Source organism: Mustela nivalis (assembly GCF_964662115.1).
Source record: "Mustela nivalis genome assembly, chromosome: 1".
In the NCBI taxonomy this organism is placed as follows: Eukaryota; Metazoa; Chordata; class Mammalia; order Carnivora; family Mustelidae; genus Mustela; species Mustela nivalis.
Genome location: NC_139020.1, coordinates 1,627,394 through 1,643,356, shown reverse-complemented (window position 1 = coordinate 1,643,356; position 15,963 = coordinate 1,627,394). Strand labels below are relative to the sequence as shown.

The window sequence follows — 15,963 nt, the reverse complement described above, 5'->3', positions numbered from 1 at the left end:
CTCTTTCTACCTGCCTCTCTGTCTACTGTGATCTCTCTCTGTCAAATAAATAAATAAATAAAATCTTTTAAAAAAAAGGTAGAGAGAGAGACTGAAAGGCAACCCACAGAGTGAGAGAAAATATTTGCAGAGCATAATTCTGATAAGGGTTTAGTATCCAGAATATATAAAGAACTCATGTAATTCAATAATCAAACTACAGATAATGCAATTTAAAATGGGCAAAGCACTTTGATAGACATTTATCTAAAGAAAATATTCAAATAGCCAATAAGCACTTGAAAGGACCTCCAATACCATTGGTCATGAGGGGAATGTAAATCAAAACCACAATAAGGCGCCACTTCATACCCACAAGGGTGGCCACCATTTTTAATAAATAAATAAATAAATAAATAAATAAATAAATAAAAGAACAGAAGCAGTGCTGGGGAGCATGTGGAGAAAATTCTGGAAATGTAAAATGCTGCGGGTGCTGTGGAAAGCAGTCTGGCAGTTCCTCAAAAGTTACGCGTAGAATTGCCACCTGACCCAGCCATGCCACTGCTGGGTATATACCCGGAAGAACTGAAAAGAGGCACTGAAACAAAAACTTGTACACAAATGTCCGTAGCGGCCTGATTTGCAACAGCCAAGAGGCGGAAACAACCCAAATGTCTGCTGACTGGGAACAGAGAAACAAAATGTGGTGAACACATTTCCTGGAATATTACTGAGCCAGGAACAGGAGTGACACACAAGCACACGCTACAACACAGATGAGCCTGGAAAACATCACGCTCAGTGACCGGAGTCAGACATAAGAGGCCATGAACTGTGTGATTCCTTAACATGTGAAAGGTGTGGAATAGGCAAATCCACAGGGACAGAAAGCAGATTAGTGACTGACGGGGACTGCAGAGGGACTCCTTCCTAGTTCAGGATTTCCTTCTGGAGGGACAAGAATGTTCTGGATTTAGCTGGTGATCACGGTTGCACAAGATTGTGGCTTTGCTAGACGTCACTGACTTGTACGCTTTTAAATGGATGGAATTATACATGTTTTATATATTATGGGCTCAATCTGTAAAAATCATGCCTGCTGGGGGTTTCCAGGAGTGAGGTCTCCATACTCAGCAGCACTGGAAACTATTAACATGGTAAATTTTGGTTGATCTCATGAGATATTTATGTTTTAATTTGAGAACAGTTGGTCATTAATGAGCTCAAGTAGCTTTCCATGTGCTTATGGGAATTCTGAATGTTTTGAATTTTATATTTGATTCTTTTGTACCCTCTCCTGCTTTAGTCGTGGGGACTTTCATATTTTCATATTAACCTTTCACCCATCACACATATTGCCAATATTTTCTGGTAGTTCAATATTCTCAATTTGTATTCCAAAAAGATTCCCTTTCGGTTTTGAAATAAAACGATGGATTGTCCCCAAATCACCCCTCCATGCCCACCTCCTCCAGATTAAACCTCAGCCCACCCACAGGGCCCCCTCAGGGACCTGCCTATGCCAGGACCACTGACCATAGGCTCCAAGGAAGGAGCATTAGGACCCAAAGGTCAGTCCTTGAATCCGGTCCTCCTAATGACCTACAGAGTGAGGCCTCACTGGGACATTGTGGCTTCTTCTGGGAGAGGGGACATCCAGTCCTCGCGACGGGCATCCTCCTCCTGGTCACTGACATTGGCTGACACCGAGACCACGGAAATTCATTAGTCCGTCCAGGAAGAATCAGCCCCACATTGCCTGTGCCCTAAAATATGCACTTCTGTCCTCTTTCCTCCCAATCAGAGGCCAGACCAGCTGTTCCAAGTGAGGCCCTGCACACCCAGGTGGGGTACACACGGAGCAGTCCCATGAGCCCATGGCCATCACCCAGAGCCCCAGCACATGAACTGCCAGGTGGAAGCCACAGAGGTAGCCACAGGGAACCCACACCTTCCCAACAAGTGTCCGGGGAAACCAGGCTCACACCACGGACAGCCAGCCCTGCCCGGAACTGTCCAAGGTTTATAAGCTGAGCAAGATCATGTCCTAACAACAGAACAGGCGCTAATGATGGTCCTCACAACCCAAAACACCAACAAGCAAGGGGGCGTGGTGAGCCTTCACCTGGACAACATAAACATCCGGGAGGGTATAAAATCCGCCAGCCCAACACCTCACACTCACACACACTCACACACTCACAGCCTCCTCCAGCCCCACCGCCCCACCATGGCCGCATCCACCCTGTCCGTCTGCTCCAGTGACCGGAGCTACGGCAGCCGCGTCTGCCTGCCCGGCTCCTGTGACACCTGCTCCGACTCCTCCTGGCAGGTGGACGACTGCCCAGAGAGCTGCTGCGAGCCCCCCTGCTGTGCCCCCACCTGCTGTGCCCCCTCCTGCTGTGCCTCCACCTGCTGTGCGCCTACCTGCTGTGCCCCCTCCTGCTGTGCCCCCTCCTGCCTGACCCTCATCTGCACCCCTGCAAGCTGCGGGTCCAGCCCCTGCCAGTCAGCCTGCACCAGCTGCTGCCAGCCCTCCTGCTGCAGCTCCTCCCCCTGTCAGGAAGACTGCTGTGTGTCTGTCTGCTGCAAGCCCGTCTGCTGCACCCCTGTCTGCTGTAAGCCCGTCTGCTGCACCCCTGTCTGCTGCACCCCTGTCTGCTGCAAGCCCGTCTGCTGCACCCCTGTCTGCTGTGAGGCCTCCCCCTGCTCAGGCTCTTCATGCTGCCAGCAGTCTAGCTGCCAGCCCTCCTGCTGCAGCTCCTCCCCCTGCCAGGAAGACTGCTGCAAACCTGTCTGCTGCACCCCTGTCTGCTGCAAACCTGTCTGCTGCACCCCGGTCTGCTGTAAGCCCGTCTGCTGCACCCCTGTCTGCTGTAAGCCCATCTGCTGCACCTCGGTCTGCTCTGGGCCCTCCTCCTGCTGTCAGCCCAGCCCCTGCTCCTCGTCCTGCTGCAGACCGTCCTCCTGCGTGTCCCTGCTCTGCCGCCCCGTGTGCAGGCCCGCCTGCTGCGTGCCCGCCTCCTCCTGCTGTGCCCCTGCCTCCTCCTGCCAGCCCAGCTGCTGCCGCCGGGCCTCCTGCGTGTCCCTGCTCTGCCGCCCCACGTGCTCCCGCCAGGCTTGCTGCGTGCCTGCCTCGGCCCAGAAGTCCTGCTGCTGACCAGCTTGAACTTCTGCGTCTGGCACTGCTGTCTTTGCTCCTGGGCACAAATGTCCTCTCTCAGGAGCTCTTACGTCCAAGACCATCCCTCTGCCCGTTGGTGGACACACAGCTGCTGTCTACTGGGGACCTGAACATGCTGCCCATCCTTTCCTGAGAAGAGATGCCCACCAGTCCCTCAGTGGGGGTGGACTGCGGCTCCCCGGGAACCCTCTTCTGTGGGGCCGGTTGCTCATGTTCCACGTGACAAAGGCCAATCGCTATAATCAATAAAATGTTTGTGTCATGACCTAGAGACCAGAGTTTGTTTTCTCCTCCTCCTTGGACTCCAGAGACTGCTTCAGACTGGAGCTCTTTCTGGTGGAAGCCAACAATAAAGACATATTCTCAAACTCCAAGTTCAAAGCCCCTGAGAGATGATGAGGTCTGAATGTGGCTCTGCACACTCCGGGTCCCTTCTCCACCCTGGGGCCCTGCCCTCCCCGCAGTGACGAGCCCTCCAAGCCTGGGCCAGGGGAGGGGGTGGGCAAGGTTGCACAAGGCTTAGACCCTGAGGGGGCTTTGGGGTCTCGCCCATGCCTGGCCCCCTACCCATGCAGGTTAAATGTGAGCTGAGGAGCAGCACGACCTAACTGGTGGGAACTCAAGGGTCCAGTACCTAGCTCCACGCCGCCTCCCTCGGAGAGAGGTGCCGCCCAGAGGAATGCCTGCATGCTGGTCTGGGCACAAGGGCTGATGCCCTGAAGCACCAGCAAATCCCTGTAGGCCCCCAGAGCGGTGCAAGGGTCGGTTCAGACATCATTCATTCTACTCAAGACTTCAAGGTCTGATTGGGGAGACAGGGAGAAAAAGGATTTGTTGACAAATGCTCAGAACAGTGGAAGATGATGAGCCTACAGTCTCAGTGGACCACAAGTCCTAGAGAGTCAGACCAGCCAGGTCAGCATCAGGCTCCCTACTCACCCCTTGTGCCAGGAACAGATGGAAGAGGCCCCCAGGAGCAGAGCAGCAGAGGCCCGGCAGGCGGGAGGAGGAGCAGAAGGTCTCTACCTCTCCACAGCCGCTGGCTCCGTCCCAAGTTAGCTCTACCCCAGGGAGGTGGAGACGGAGCAAAAACCTCAGGGGGCCTTTAAAGAGAAAGGGGCTGGGTTGCAAGCCCACCTTGACTCTTAAATCCCTCAGTCTGCCTGAACTTACTGAAAACCTGTACCCATTACTTGCTCGTTTGCAGGGAAATGTGACCACCTGCACAGCTAAATGAACAGGGACCTCGATGGATTCTTCACGGCACAGAGTTAAAGACGTGGAGGAAGCTCCCACCGCATCCGTAACCAAAGACTGAAGTGCAGGGATGTAGACTCCCGTGGACTCCAGCAAAGCCCAGTGTAGCCAAAATAGTGCGTGGGAGGGATGCGGGGGCCCTGCAGGACGCTCCCTGGCTCTGGCCCAGTGGCTGCAGAACATCTAGGACCTTCTGACGGCTCCTGCAGGAAAGTCGGCCACAGCTGGAAAAGGCATGGCCGGCCACTGGTGGCCAGGCTGCTCCCAGCCAGGGCGTTTACATGGTCGGCTGCACTGCTCACAGACGGGGTGTCTGCAAGGTCAGCCAGGCTGTTTACTAATGAGCATCTACACAGTCAGCCACACTACTCACTGACGGGGTATCTACACAGTCAGCCAGACTGCACACAGATGGGGTGTCTACATGGTCAGTTAGTCTGCTCACAGATATGGCGTCTATATGGTCAACCAGATGATTCCTGGCTTGGGCATCTACACAATAAACTGTCTGCTCACAGATGGGGCATCTACACGATCAGTCTCAGTGTTCACAGATGGGGCGTCTACATAGTCAGACAGACTATTCCTGGCTGGGGCGTCTACACAGTAAACTGTCTGCTCACAGACAGGGAGTCTACACAGTCAGCCAGGCTGCTTTCAGACAGGGGGTCTACACGGTCAATCTGACTGCTCACAGATGGGGTGTCTACATGGTTAGTCAGAGTGCCCACAGACTGGGTATCTACACAGTCAGCCAGACTGCTCACAGAAGGGGTGTTTACACAGTCAGTCTGACTGATCGGAGTCTGACCACACGGTTAGCCGGGTGCCACTGCCCAGCGGTGGCGGGGTGGGGGAGTCAGAGGTGACAGGAGTCTTTACCTCGGGAGGCTTCTTTAACACGTGTACACAGTGCGGGGACAATGCCCGATGCTCGGAGACCCTCCAGATCTCGGGGAGCCCTTCTGCCGGCAGCTCCCCGGCCCCGACACCCCATCACTGCCATGCCTCCGACCCAGACGGTCACTGCCCTCAAAAGCATCACTGAGGACCCGGGGCAGGCCTCCCCCGCTGTCTGGCGGATGGCGCCGTGGCTGCGGGGTGCCTGGAGGGAGGGTGTCTGCGAGGTGAGGGCCTGACTCGCAGGGGCGGGACACCCGGGACGGTGACAGGCGGCGGGCGTGGGGTCTGCAGGGACCAAGGATGAGGCAGAGCTGTGCACAGCAGGTGCTCTGAGAGTCCCTCTGAATTTCCCATCACGTATCCCATGACCTCACGATAATGGACATTTCCAGTTCCGCGGATCCGTGATCCCGCCGCAGGAAGGACCCCTCCCCCCCACCCCGACCAGTCCTCTTCTTAGACTACTTCTCGGTTCTCAGACAGCTCCCCTCTGGCACCCCGGTGTGCCCCGGCTCCCTGTGCTGATGACCGTGCACGCTCTGGGCGTCCCCCACCTCCCGCCCAGGGCGGCCCCAGCATCCTTGCTCTTGGGTGGCCTGGGGTCCCACCCCAGGGGCTGAGCCCACGCTGTCAGGGGCAGGTTCTGGGCCAGGTGTCCCGACCCGGCACAGTGCAGGCTCCACGCAGGGGCACACAGGAGGGCGCCACCCGAGGCTGTGCCACGGAGAGGCTCTGTCTGTGCCGTGGCCCCCAAGACAGACCGCACACACGGCGGTCCTCCCGGAACACCTGCACGACCCGGTCCTGGTCCCTTCCAGCCACTAGCGGCGCCGCCTGCTCCGTGGGCATCTACACGGCCAGCAGAACTGCTCACAGGCGGGGCGTCTACACCGTCACAGGCTACCATTGCCCGCGGAGAGAAGGAGTCGGAGGTGACGGGGCTCCAAGCCCGCAGCCCAGTGCCCCTCTTCCCGCGGCCTCCTCCTCCGCGGCCGCCCTTCCTCTCCCTTCTCCCACGTCCCTGGGATGACGTGAGCCCCCGAACCAATCCAGGACGGCTCCTGGGGCAAGACTCTCAGTTCGCCCCACCTGGGGAGCTGCCGTGCCTGCAGGGCTGTGTGCACCGGTTCTGGGGATGACGGTGTGGACATCTCCGGGAGCTACGAAAGTCACCCACAAAGCCCTGTCCCCCCGAATGGGAGAAGGAGCCCTACTTGTCTGTAGGGCGTACACTTTAATTTTGAGACTGGGTTGGCTCTGCATATTGGTTGCTGAGCAGGGGACCTTTTTACCTAAAAAGGGTCAAACCCCAAAGTTAGGGATTCGCCCTCAGTCCCCCCAGCAGAGTAAGAAATAACCTCGCTGCTTCAAGGGACCAAGGGGGACCAAAGGAAGCCCAGGGCCCAGGGGCCCTGAGCTAGGGGCGTCCACTCACCCAAGAGGCCACCCTAGAGTGGCCGGTCCCCCAGGGTACAGACATCTGGTAACCTGTGGCCTCTCCGCAGAGGGAGCGTTCCTGGATTCTGGGAGCCACGACCAGAGGAAGCAGTTCAGGGACAGGCGTAAAGGAGAGACGGTGCACACACTTGGGGCTTCAGATCACTCTGGAATTTATTAGACTTTTGTGCGGGGGCTGCATTGCTGGGCACCCTGCACCAGCCAGAGACACTGGGGGCGACTCTCCGCCTGGGTACCGGGGATCAAGTGGCTCTGCTGTAAGATGGTCTAGTCCGGAAGGTCTGAAGTGGGTGATGTCTGGGCTGCCTGGTAGGAGCTGGGAGAGCAGCTACCCCTGACCACATGGAGGAGGGGTCCTAGGAGGCCGTGGGCTCAGCAGCAGGTAGGGGTGCCGCAGGGGACAGGTCTGCAGAGCAGGGTGGAACAGGAGGGCTGGCAGCCCCCAGAGGACTGGCAGGAGGGAGCCACATACACAATGGGCTTGCAGCTCACAGGCATGCACACGGCTGGCTTGCAGCTCATGGGCACACACACGGCTGGCTTGCAGCTCATGGGCACACACACGGTTGGCTTGCAGCTCACGGGCACGCAGCAGGACGTCTGGCAGGAGCTGGGCACACAGCAGGACGTCTGGCAGGGGCTGAGCACATAGCAGGACATCTGGCAGGAGCTGGGCACGCAGCAGGCCGGCTGGCAGCCTGTGGAGCAGCTGGACTGGCACATGGTGGCGTGGGGCTGGAGTGGAGTCAGGGTGGAGGACGGGGCTGGTCTGGAGGCTCCTTCCCCAGGCAGCCTTTATACCCGGGCTGTGGCATCCTGGCAACAAGCCACACGGGGGCCTTCCTCCTAGTGGCCTGATTGTTTTCCTCCTCCTCCTCCTCCCCTGTGCGTCTCTTCCTGGAGTTTCCTGGTGGAAGCGACTCTGTTCAGGAGACTCTGTGACAGCTGGAGGCTCAGCGTGACCCAGTAGCCCCGCGATTTCTCGACTCAGCCCAGGTAGGATGGTGAGGGACCATCGGCTGGGGACAAGGACCCCCATATCAGGATGCTCCAGGTCCTCCCCGAGCTCATGTACCCTGTCCTCTGTCCACACAAGCACTGTTCTGCTCGCTAGACCGGGGATCCCTGTTTTGATTTGGAAACTCCGTGACCCAAAAGGTCTTCCCAAGGGACCAGAGCCCAGCGGCTGGGCTCCTCACTGGGGACAGCCGTGGCCATGGCATCCACCATGTCATCTGGTCCCGGCTTTGTGCCAGGTGTCACGTTATCTCTCGTCACTGACTAGTCACCAGTCCTTGCCACCATCCTAGGGGTAGGGGTAGGCCACGTACGCGGATGCGCGATTGGATTCCGTGATGCGTGCGCGCTCTGCCACTGCGGCCAAGAAGCAGGCGTTTGAAGCTCAGTTTCACTCTGGGGTCTGCGGTCATTACCATTGTGCCAAATTATGCTGGGGTTTTAGGGGTTTTCTGGGACTCTTGGATCTGTAAGTTAGAATTATTTTTAAAAAATCTAATTTGGGAGGTTGCCTGAATGACTCAGCTGGTTGAGCATCTGATTCTTGATCCCAGCTCAGGTCTGGATCTCAGGGTCATGAGTTCAAGCCCTACATTGGGCTCCAACTGGGCATGGTGCCTAGTTGAAAAAGGAGGGAGAATTGTCTATTATTTATGCTTCAGTATAATTCTCTTCTTCTCCATGGGTTGAAATTGCTTCTTGTTGGACTGCCTGATATTGTCCATAGACCCCTTCATGATTCTTAATTCTGTTCTCTCTTCCTCCGATTGGGTGATTCCTACTGATGCGTCATCACATCGACAGTCTTTCTTATTCTATCGGCTGGGACCGTGAGTCCTGGACTCACGCTGTGCAGTCTGCACTTGTCCACCTGCGCCTGCTGCCCGGTGCCCGCACCGCAGGATTTCTCACTGTTTCAGGAACGTGCCCATCTCTGCGCCGGCGTCCTCACGTCCCCACGGCTGCTTCTGCTTGGAACCCTGCCCCTCCCCCCGCCCCAACATCCCCCACGTCGTGCCTAATCAGCAGCGCCTCCGCACACAGGTCCCCAAACCACTCGCCAGCACCCCCATTCCCGTCCACCTACTGAGCCCGTTTTCCTTCCTGGGGCTCAGCCCACCGTGGCATCACTTCATGCGTTAACTTCCATGTTCTCCTTATTCATTGCCCCACGAGGCTCACGAGGCTAGGACGTCTCTATAGCCAGCACACAATATACATTTGCTGCATGATCAAATCAATGACTGTATAGATTACTAGAAGGCAGAAGTTGGTCAACTTTCTATACAGGAAAGAGAGTAAGTATTTCAGGCTTTGCAGGGGCATGGTCTCGCTCATAACCGCTCCACATTATAGTGCAAGCCCTAGACAGCATGTAAGCAAATGAGCGTGGCTGTTTCCAATAAAGCTTTATTTACAAAACAAGGAGAGGGCCAGATTTGTCCCACAGACTGCCCTGGTTCCCAGTTTGCAGATCCCCAGTCTAATGTTTTCCTGTGCCAAATAGAGGCTCAAGAAGCATTACTGCCTCAAAGCCACCACCGACGGCTGTGAGACAAAAAGAATAAAGGATGCGATCTGCAGTGGGGCCAGCGGTGCTGTGTGCACAGTACTGGTCTGGAGAAACGGCACGAGCCCCACGTAAAGCCAAACCAGAACATCTTGTTTACAGAAGAAGGAATCAGCCTCTCAGCCAAACTCATTATAGTGGAGCAAAACACAGGGAGCGCATCCCACGACAAGATGTTGGGGAACAACTATGAGGAAGTCAACAGCTGTGCTTCTGTGTTGCCGGGACGCCTACTGCCCGGGTATAAAGGCCGCCCCGGGAAGAAGCCTCCAGAACTCACCGCCCTCCTCCCTGACTCCACTCTAGCCCCACCATGTGCCACACCAGCTGCTCCACGGGCTGCCAGCCGGCCTCCTGCTCCCCCAGCTCCTGCCAGACGTCCTGCTACGTGCCCGTGAGCTGCAGGCCCGCCCTGTCCGTGAGCTGCAAGCCCGCTGTGTATGTGGTCCCCTCCTGCCAGTCCTCTGTGTGTGTGCCCATGAGCTGCAAGCCCGCCGTGTATGTGGTCCCCTCCTGCCAGTCCTCCGGGGGCTGCCAGCCCTCCCGCCCCACCCTGCTCTACAGACCCGTCTCCTGTAGCACCCCGTCCTGCTTCTGACCGGGATCGCCCCCCACCAGCTGCTCCCAGGGCACAGGGGGCCACATCTGCAACCCTCCTGGGGCAAGTCTTCAGTGGCCTCTGGATTCTGCCCAGGCAGATGAAGAACGTGCCCAGCGGACCCTCAGAAGCCCATGGCGAGGATGTGGCGGGATGACCCGGACCCCTCTGTGACCCAGCGTAGGCCCTTGGGAGGCCTAGTTTCCGGGGTCCTCTGCCTCCAGTGGGAAGCAGCCCTGTGTGATCCAAATAAATCATGCTTTCCTGATGCAGCTTGTCCCTGGTTTATCTCATGTATTTCCAAGTTCTTTTCTCAAAGACCTATACAGCCATGAGCAGAGCAGCCGCTCCTCAAAGAGCCCTCCCTCCAACAGCTCAGCTGGAGTGGGGAGGGGGTCCGTGGAGGGTGCAGGGGGAGGTGCCGTTCCCACGTCCAGCACCCGAGACTCACCTAGTAGATGGGGGAGGGCAGCAGAAAAGCTACCCCCACGGAATAGTGTAAGGCACATAACTAGAGGTGCCTCCACAGGGTGTGGCCCAGAATAAAGATGGCGCCGGCTTGCCGTCTCTTCCGGCCAACAAGGTGCCAATTTCACAGTTTCGGTTCCTGAAACCTATGGCACTTCCTCCTCTCGCCCGACACGCCTTACCCAGCAACTGCTACTTGGCATAATCTTATTGGCTCTTCCCCCTCTGTCCTCACTTCCCTTCTGCTGCTCTATATAAGGTGTGCCCCCGCACAATAAAGTGAGATCCTGCTTCGACAGATCCCCCGAGCCCGGTGTCTTCTGTGGGTGCGTTCTGGGTTCGCGACACTCGCCATCCCGCTCAGCCCCAAGGAGAGGCCTCCGGCTGGCCCGGGCGCCTCCTCCCCTCGGCGGGGAGCCCAACAGAATAGGGGACAGGAATCAGAGGGTGACCACAGGGAGGGCAGGGAAAGCTCACACAAACCCACCCCAACTACAGAGTGAAGTCTGGCCATTGCAGGGAAGAGCAGCAGGAAGGGCCAAAGCCTTACCTCCCAAGACCCAGGCACATAGGGCCCACTCAAGACTGACCTTGGACTAGGACAATGGAGCCCTCTTGGCTCCCACTCAGCCTGCCTGGACTGCTGTAGGAGCAACAGCAGTCATGGAGTGGGGGTTGGGTAGGGGGGAGGCAGGCATGTGGAGAGGTCCCCTCCATGTGCCAGGCACACAGGGACAGCTGAAAACTTAGGGCAGAGCAGGAATGCTGTGCCTCCAACCCTTGCCCTAAGCACATGGCCCACCACAAAGGAATCCAAAGTCTTAAGTACTTTGAAGGTCATCGCAATAATGACAAAACCCAAACTAAGGTCAGCATCTGAGGAGGTTGATCCAAACTTCTCCCCAGCACACAGATGACCTGACAGAAGAAACTCACCCATTTCCCAGAGGAAACACTTTTTAATGTCCATTTCAATTAATACATGATATCTGATGTTCAATAAAAAATTAGAAGACATACAAAAAAAGTAAGGAAATCCATCCACTCTCAGGGACAAAGCAATCAACAAAACTGGACTCAAAAATGACCCAGATTTTGGAATTATCAGATAGAAACAGTAAAATAACTATGAGGAGTGAAGTAAGTCAGAGAAAGACAAATACTGTATGATCTCACTTACATGTGGAATTTAAAAAAATAAAATAAAACAAGGTCATAAATACAGAGAACAAGACAGGTGGTCTCCAGAGGTAAGGGGTGGGAGAGTGAAATGGTGAGGGTTATCAAAAGACACAAACTTACATTCACAAAATAAGTAAGTCCTCATGATGTAAGGTATAGTCTAGTGACTGTTATTATATTATATTTAAAGAAATAGAGGAGAGAAATGTAAATAGAAGAACAGAGTGTCTATTAAAATAGAAGAAAGAAATGGACTTGAGGGAACCAAAGATAACTTCTAGAAATTGAAAAAAAAAAAAAAAAGTCAAGTAATGGAAATTAGAAACAGTGGACAACTTAAACAGAATATTAAACATAGCTGAAGAGAGAATTAGAAAAATCAGAAGGCAGGTCCAAAGAAAGTATCCAGAATGCAGCAAAAAGAGTCTAAGAAGTGGCAAATACATAAGAGATATAAATATTTATGGAGGACACATGGTAAATGTGTAGATAAAAGCATGAGAATGACAAATATTAAATTTAGTGTGATAGTTACCTGTGGGATGGAATGAAACATTGAATCATGTGGGACAAAGAAGGCTTTTAATTAATTAACTGTGCTTAATACATAAAATTGGGTTCTTAGACCCAATTTTCATACCATACCTCCAACAAACAGTGCTCTGGGATACCACTTGGTGTCCTAAAATTCAACTCAGTTCTGCCACTATCTACTTGGAAACACCATCAGACCCCCCAGGTCAATGGCCCAGCCTAAAAGACTGACCCCACACCACTTCAGAGGCCAACTGCAAGCTTAGCCTGTCACCTGTGTTTCTGACCAACCAGCTCTAGATCTAAGGTCCTAAGGTTCAGTTGATTTGTTAGAGTGGATCACAGTACCCAGAGAAACTTTTACTTACTAGATCACCAGTTTATTATGAAAGGATACAGTTCAGACCCAGCAAGCTAGAAGAGATACAGAAGGCAAAGCATGCGTGGGGGGAGAGTGTGACGCGTCCGTGACTCTCCAGGCTCACAATATCACAATATATAAAAGGATAGAGTATAACACACAGAATACATATATGAGCAGATGGGGAATTTCAGAAGAGATGGAAATTATAAGAGCCAAACAGATCATATAAAATTCAAAATAGGTAGGAGACAAGACAGCGGAGAAGTAGGAGGAGATGCTGTTTCAACCTGTCCCCTAAAGTGAGCTGATCACCTACCAAAGAACTCTGATCACCCATGAAATCAGCCTGAGATTAGAATTATACACGTCTGGATCCCTACGGGGCAGAAGACACCAGCGGACAGATGAAGCGGAGCGGGAACATCGGACTGATATCGGAAGATAAACAAAAGGGGGAGGGAGCCACCAGAAGCGACCCATTGGAAAGTAATACTCCAGCACGAGAGTGCTCTGTGGTTGGGGACCAGCATTAACTTGGAGTCTGCTTGAAAGCACTCAAAAAGAGCAAAAGATCTTAAGGGGAAATTGGTGGAATTGGGTGATTAGGGACAGGGGATTAAGTCCAAGGACCCAGGATGGCCCCACCACTGGCAGGGAACCAGAGAGAGCAGTGAAGAAGCCAGGCCTTGGTCCCTCAGACGCCAGTGCACCTGAGAGCGTCTGGGTGGCAGCATCCATGAGGGCGAAGGAGCCTGCTGTGGATGCCAGCCCGCAGAGCCACAGCCTTTTGCACTCTGCACATGTACTGTGCGACTGGGGTCTGCGTCGCGCCCCACACCCTCCCCTGAGTGCGTGCAGGCACCAGCGGGCACTCTCTCAGACCCGGAGAGTCTGAGCACTCTCAGCCTGGCCAGTGTGAAAGTCTCAGCGTGCTATCGCTGCTTGGGACCTCTCTGGCGGTCTGGAGCTGCCCAGACAGCTGCGGCTAGTATTTCTCGGATTTCTCGTGGTTTTGGGTACAAGTGGGAATTCCTGTGACCCCAGAGACCGTGACTGGGGATGTGCTCTGCCGGTGGCCGAGGGGGAATTTATGTGCTCTGGAGCACCCAGAGGGGAATAGACTGAGGCTTCTCTCGGAGAGGGACGTCTGGGTGCAGTTTGCTTTCCTCTAAACCTCCACAGAACCACTGAGAGCGGCTAAGGGGAGAAACAACAAACAAACAAACAAACAAAAACCTCTAGAGAACAAAAGCCTGAAAAACTAGTTTCCTCAGAGCCCAGGCCCTTGATGGGGGAAGGAGGACTCAATTCTAGCAAGACTCCCTGAAAACCACGCGGCAGGCCCCTCCCCCAGAAAGCCAGCCAGAAACAAAAAACAAAAAACAAAAACAACCACCACTACTTCATACATACAACTTTTATTTTTAATTTGTTCCCACTATTGTGGTTCTCTTCATTTTTTTTTTCATATAAATTTTAACCTATTTACCATCACAGTGAGATGTTCAGTACATCAAATTCCATAATAACCTTTTAACCTGAACTTTTCTGATACGTATACCTGTGTTTTCTTTTCCTTTTCTATTTTTAATTTATTTTATTATTATTTTTTAAATATTCATATAGAGATAAGCTTCAAGGTAATCCCTTTCCCCAATCAATGCTACCCCTATAGATAAACCAGTTTTAATCCCCTTTATCTCAGGAAAGTTAAGTCCTTTAACAAAGATGTCAAGATACACCCAGGAGGAATCAAAATAACCTTCCTTGCACACACAGAATTTATAAGCTCCCTCCCATCTTTTTCTTCTGCCAGTGTTTCGGTGTATTTGTTTTTGTTCTGGTAGTATATAAATCTTATACTTGGTGTTCATTTTGACGGGGTTCTTTTATTTATTTTTCTTCTTGTCATCTACTTTTGTCGATCTTTTTGTTTGTCTGTTTTTGTTTGCATACTTCATAAATCTTACCGTGGGGCCCATTTGGGTTGGGCCTTCTCTTTTATTTTACCTTTTTTTTTTTCCTTTCTCTCTCTCTCTTTTTTTCTTTTTTCTTTCTTTTTGGTGGGGACTCTTGATTGCTCAGAAGTGTTCCAGGGTGCACCTTGCCTGCATCATGGTTGATACATTCAGATACACATCCGTTCAGCCATCTCTCACCAAAATGACTAGGAGGAGGAATGCCCAACAGAAGAAAAATTCAGACACTGGGCCCTCTCCATCAGAGCTAGTGGATATGGACATAAACAGTGTGTTGGAAAGGGAATTCAAGCTAACAATCATCCAGGCAATAGCTATGTTGGAGAAAGTCTTTGATGACAAAATGGAATTGATTAGGGCAGAAGTGAAAGCCACTAGGGATGGTGTGAACAGTGCTCTCAGTGAGTTCCGATCAAATCTAAATTCTCTAACAGCTAGGGTAACTGAGACAGAAGATATATTTAGTGATCTGGAGAACAAACAGATAGAGAAAAAGGATCAGGAGGAAGCCTGGAACAAACAACTCAGAAGCCATTAAAACAGAATTAGGGAAATAAATGACACCAAGAAATGTTCCAATGTCAGAATTATTGGAATCCCTGAGGGGGAGGAGAAAGAAAGAAGACTAGAAGATATAGTTTAACAAATTCTCCATGAAAATTTTCCCAGTCTGGCAAATGGAACCAGCATTTGTGTACTAGAGGCAGAATGGTCTCCCCCCAATATCATAGAATCTAGAAGGACCTCAAGACACCTGATTGTGAAAATGATGAATCATAATTGTAGACAGGAGCTCTTGAAAGCAGCTAGGGGGGAGAAATCCCTTATGTACAGAGGAAAGCCCATCAGAATAATGTCAGACCTGTCCACAGAGACCTGGCAAGCCAGAAAGGGCTGGCAAGATATATTCAGGCCACTAAATGAGGAGAACATTCAGCAAAGAATACTTTACTCAGCAAGACTGACATTCAAAATGGATGGAGAGACAACTAGCTTCCAAGACTGGCAAGGTTTAAAAGAGTATGTGACCACCAAGCCAACACTGCAAGAAATATTAAGGGGGGTTCTATAAAAGAGGAAAAAACCCAAGAATATCATTGAACAGAAATATATGGAAGCAATCTATAGAAACAAAGACTTCACTGGTAACACAATGTCAATAGAAACGTATCTCTCAGTAATCACTCTCAGTGTGAATGGCCTAAACGTGACCATAAAACAACACAGGGTTGCAGATTAGAAAAAAGGACAGGACCATATGTTGTCTACGAGAGACCCATTTTGAACCCAAGGATACATCCAGACTGGAAGTAAAGGGATTGAGAAGCATCTTTCATGTCTGTGGGCCTCAAAAGAAGGCTAGGGTAGCAATTCTCATATCAGATAAATTAGATTTTAAACTAAAGACTGTAGTCAGAGATACAGAAGGACACTACATAATTCTTAAAGGGACTATCCACCAAGAAG

The 15,963-nt window shown here is 52.5% G+C and overlaps 5 protein-coding genes across 6 annotated transcripts in view; 2 read left to right on the top strand and 3 right to left on the bottom strand.

The window, feature by feature from the left end:
• Positions 1-15,963, bottom strand: part of TSPEAR (thrombospondin type laminin G domain and EAR repeats) — a 205,494-nt gene that overhangs the window by 147,264 nt on the left and 42,267 nt on the right. The window lies entirely within an intron of this gene.
• The window catches only part of CFAP410 (cilia and flagella associated protein 410), a 293,294-nt gene that overhangs the window by 239,402 nt on the left and 37,929 nt on the right, over positions 1-15,963 (bottom strand). The window lies entirely within an intron of this gene.
• LOC309859895 (uncharacterized protein) lies at positions 2,213-3,430 on the top strand (the record flags this gene model as incomplete). The annotated part of the gene is made up of 1 exon (XM_082721095.1): positions 2,213-3,430. The coding sequence occupies one exon, from the start codon at positions 2,213-2,215 to the stop codon at positions 3,140-3,142; it is 930 nt and encodes a 309-aa protein (XP_082577221.1). The 3' UTR covers positions 3,143-3,430.
• LOC309859989 (uncharacterized protein) lies at positions 6,960-7,719 on the bottom strand. Its single transcript, XM_082721357.1, has one exon. The coding sequence runs from the start codon at positions 7,505-7,507 to the stop codon at positions 7,157-7,159; it is 351 nt and encodes a 116-aa protein (XP_082577483.1). The 5' UTR covers positions 7,508-7,719; the 3' UTR covers positions 6,960-7,156.
• Positions 9,502-9,969, top strand: LOC309860003 (uncharacterized protein; the record flags this gene model as incomplete). The annotated part of the gene is made up of 1 exon (XM_082721426.1): positions 9,502-9,969. The coding sequence occupies exon 1, from the start codon at positions 9,685-9,687 to the stop codon at positions 9,967-9,969; it is 285 nt and encodes a 94-aa protein (XP_082577552.1). The 5' UTR covers positions 9,502-9,684.

Excerpts from the sequence above, each read along its gene's own strand:
- LOC309859989 (XM_082721357.1), bottom strand. The coding sequence starts at position 7,507 with ATGTGCCAGTCCAGCTGCTCCACAGGCTGCCAGCCGGCCTGCTGCGTG.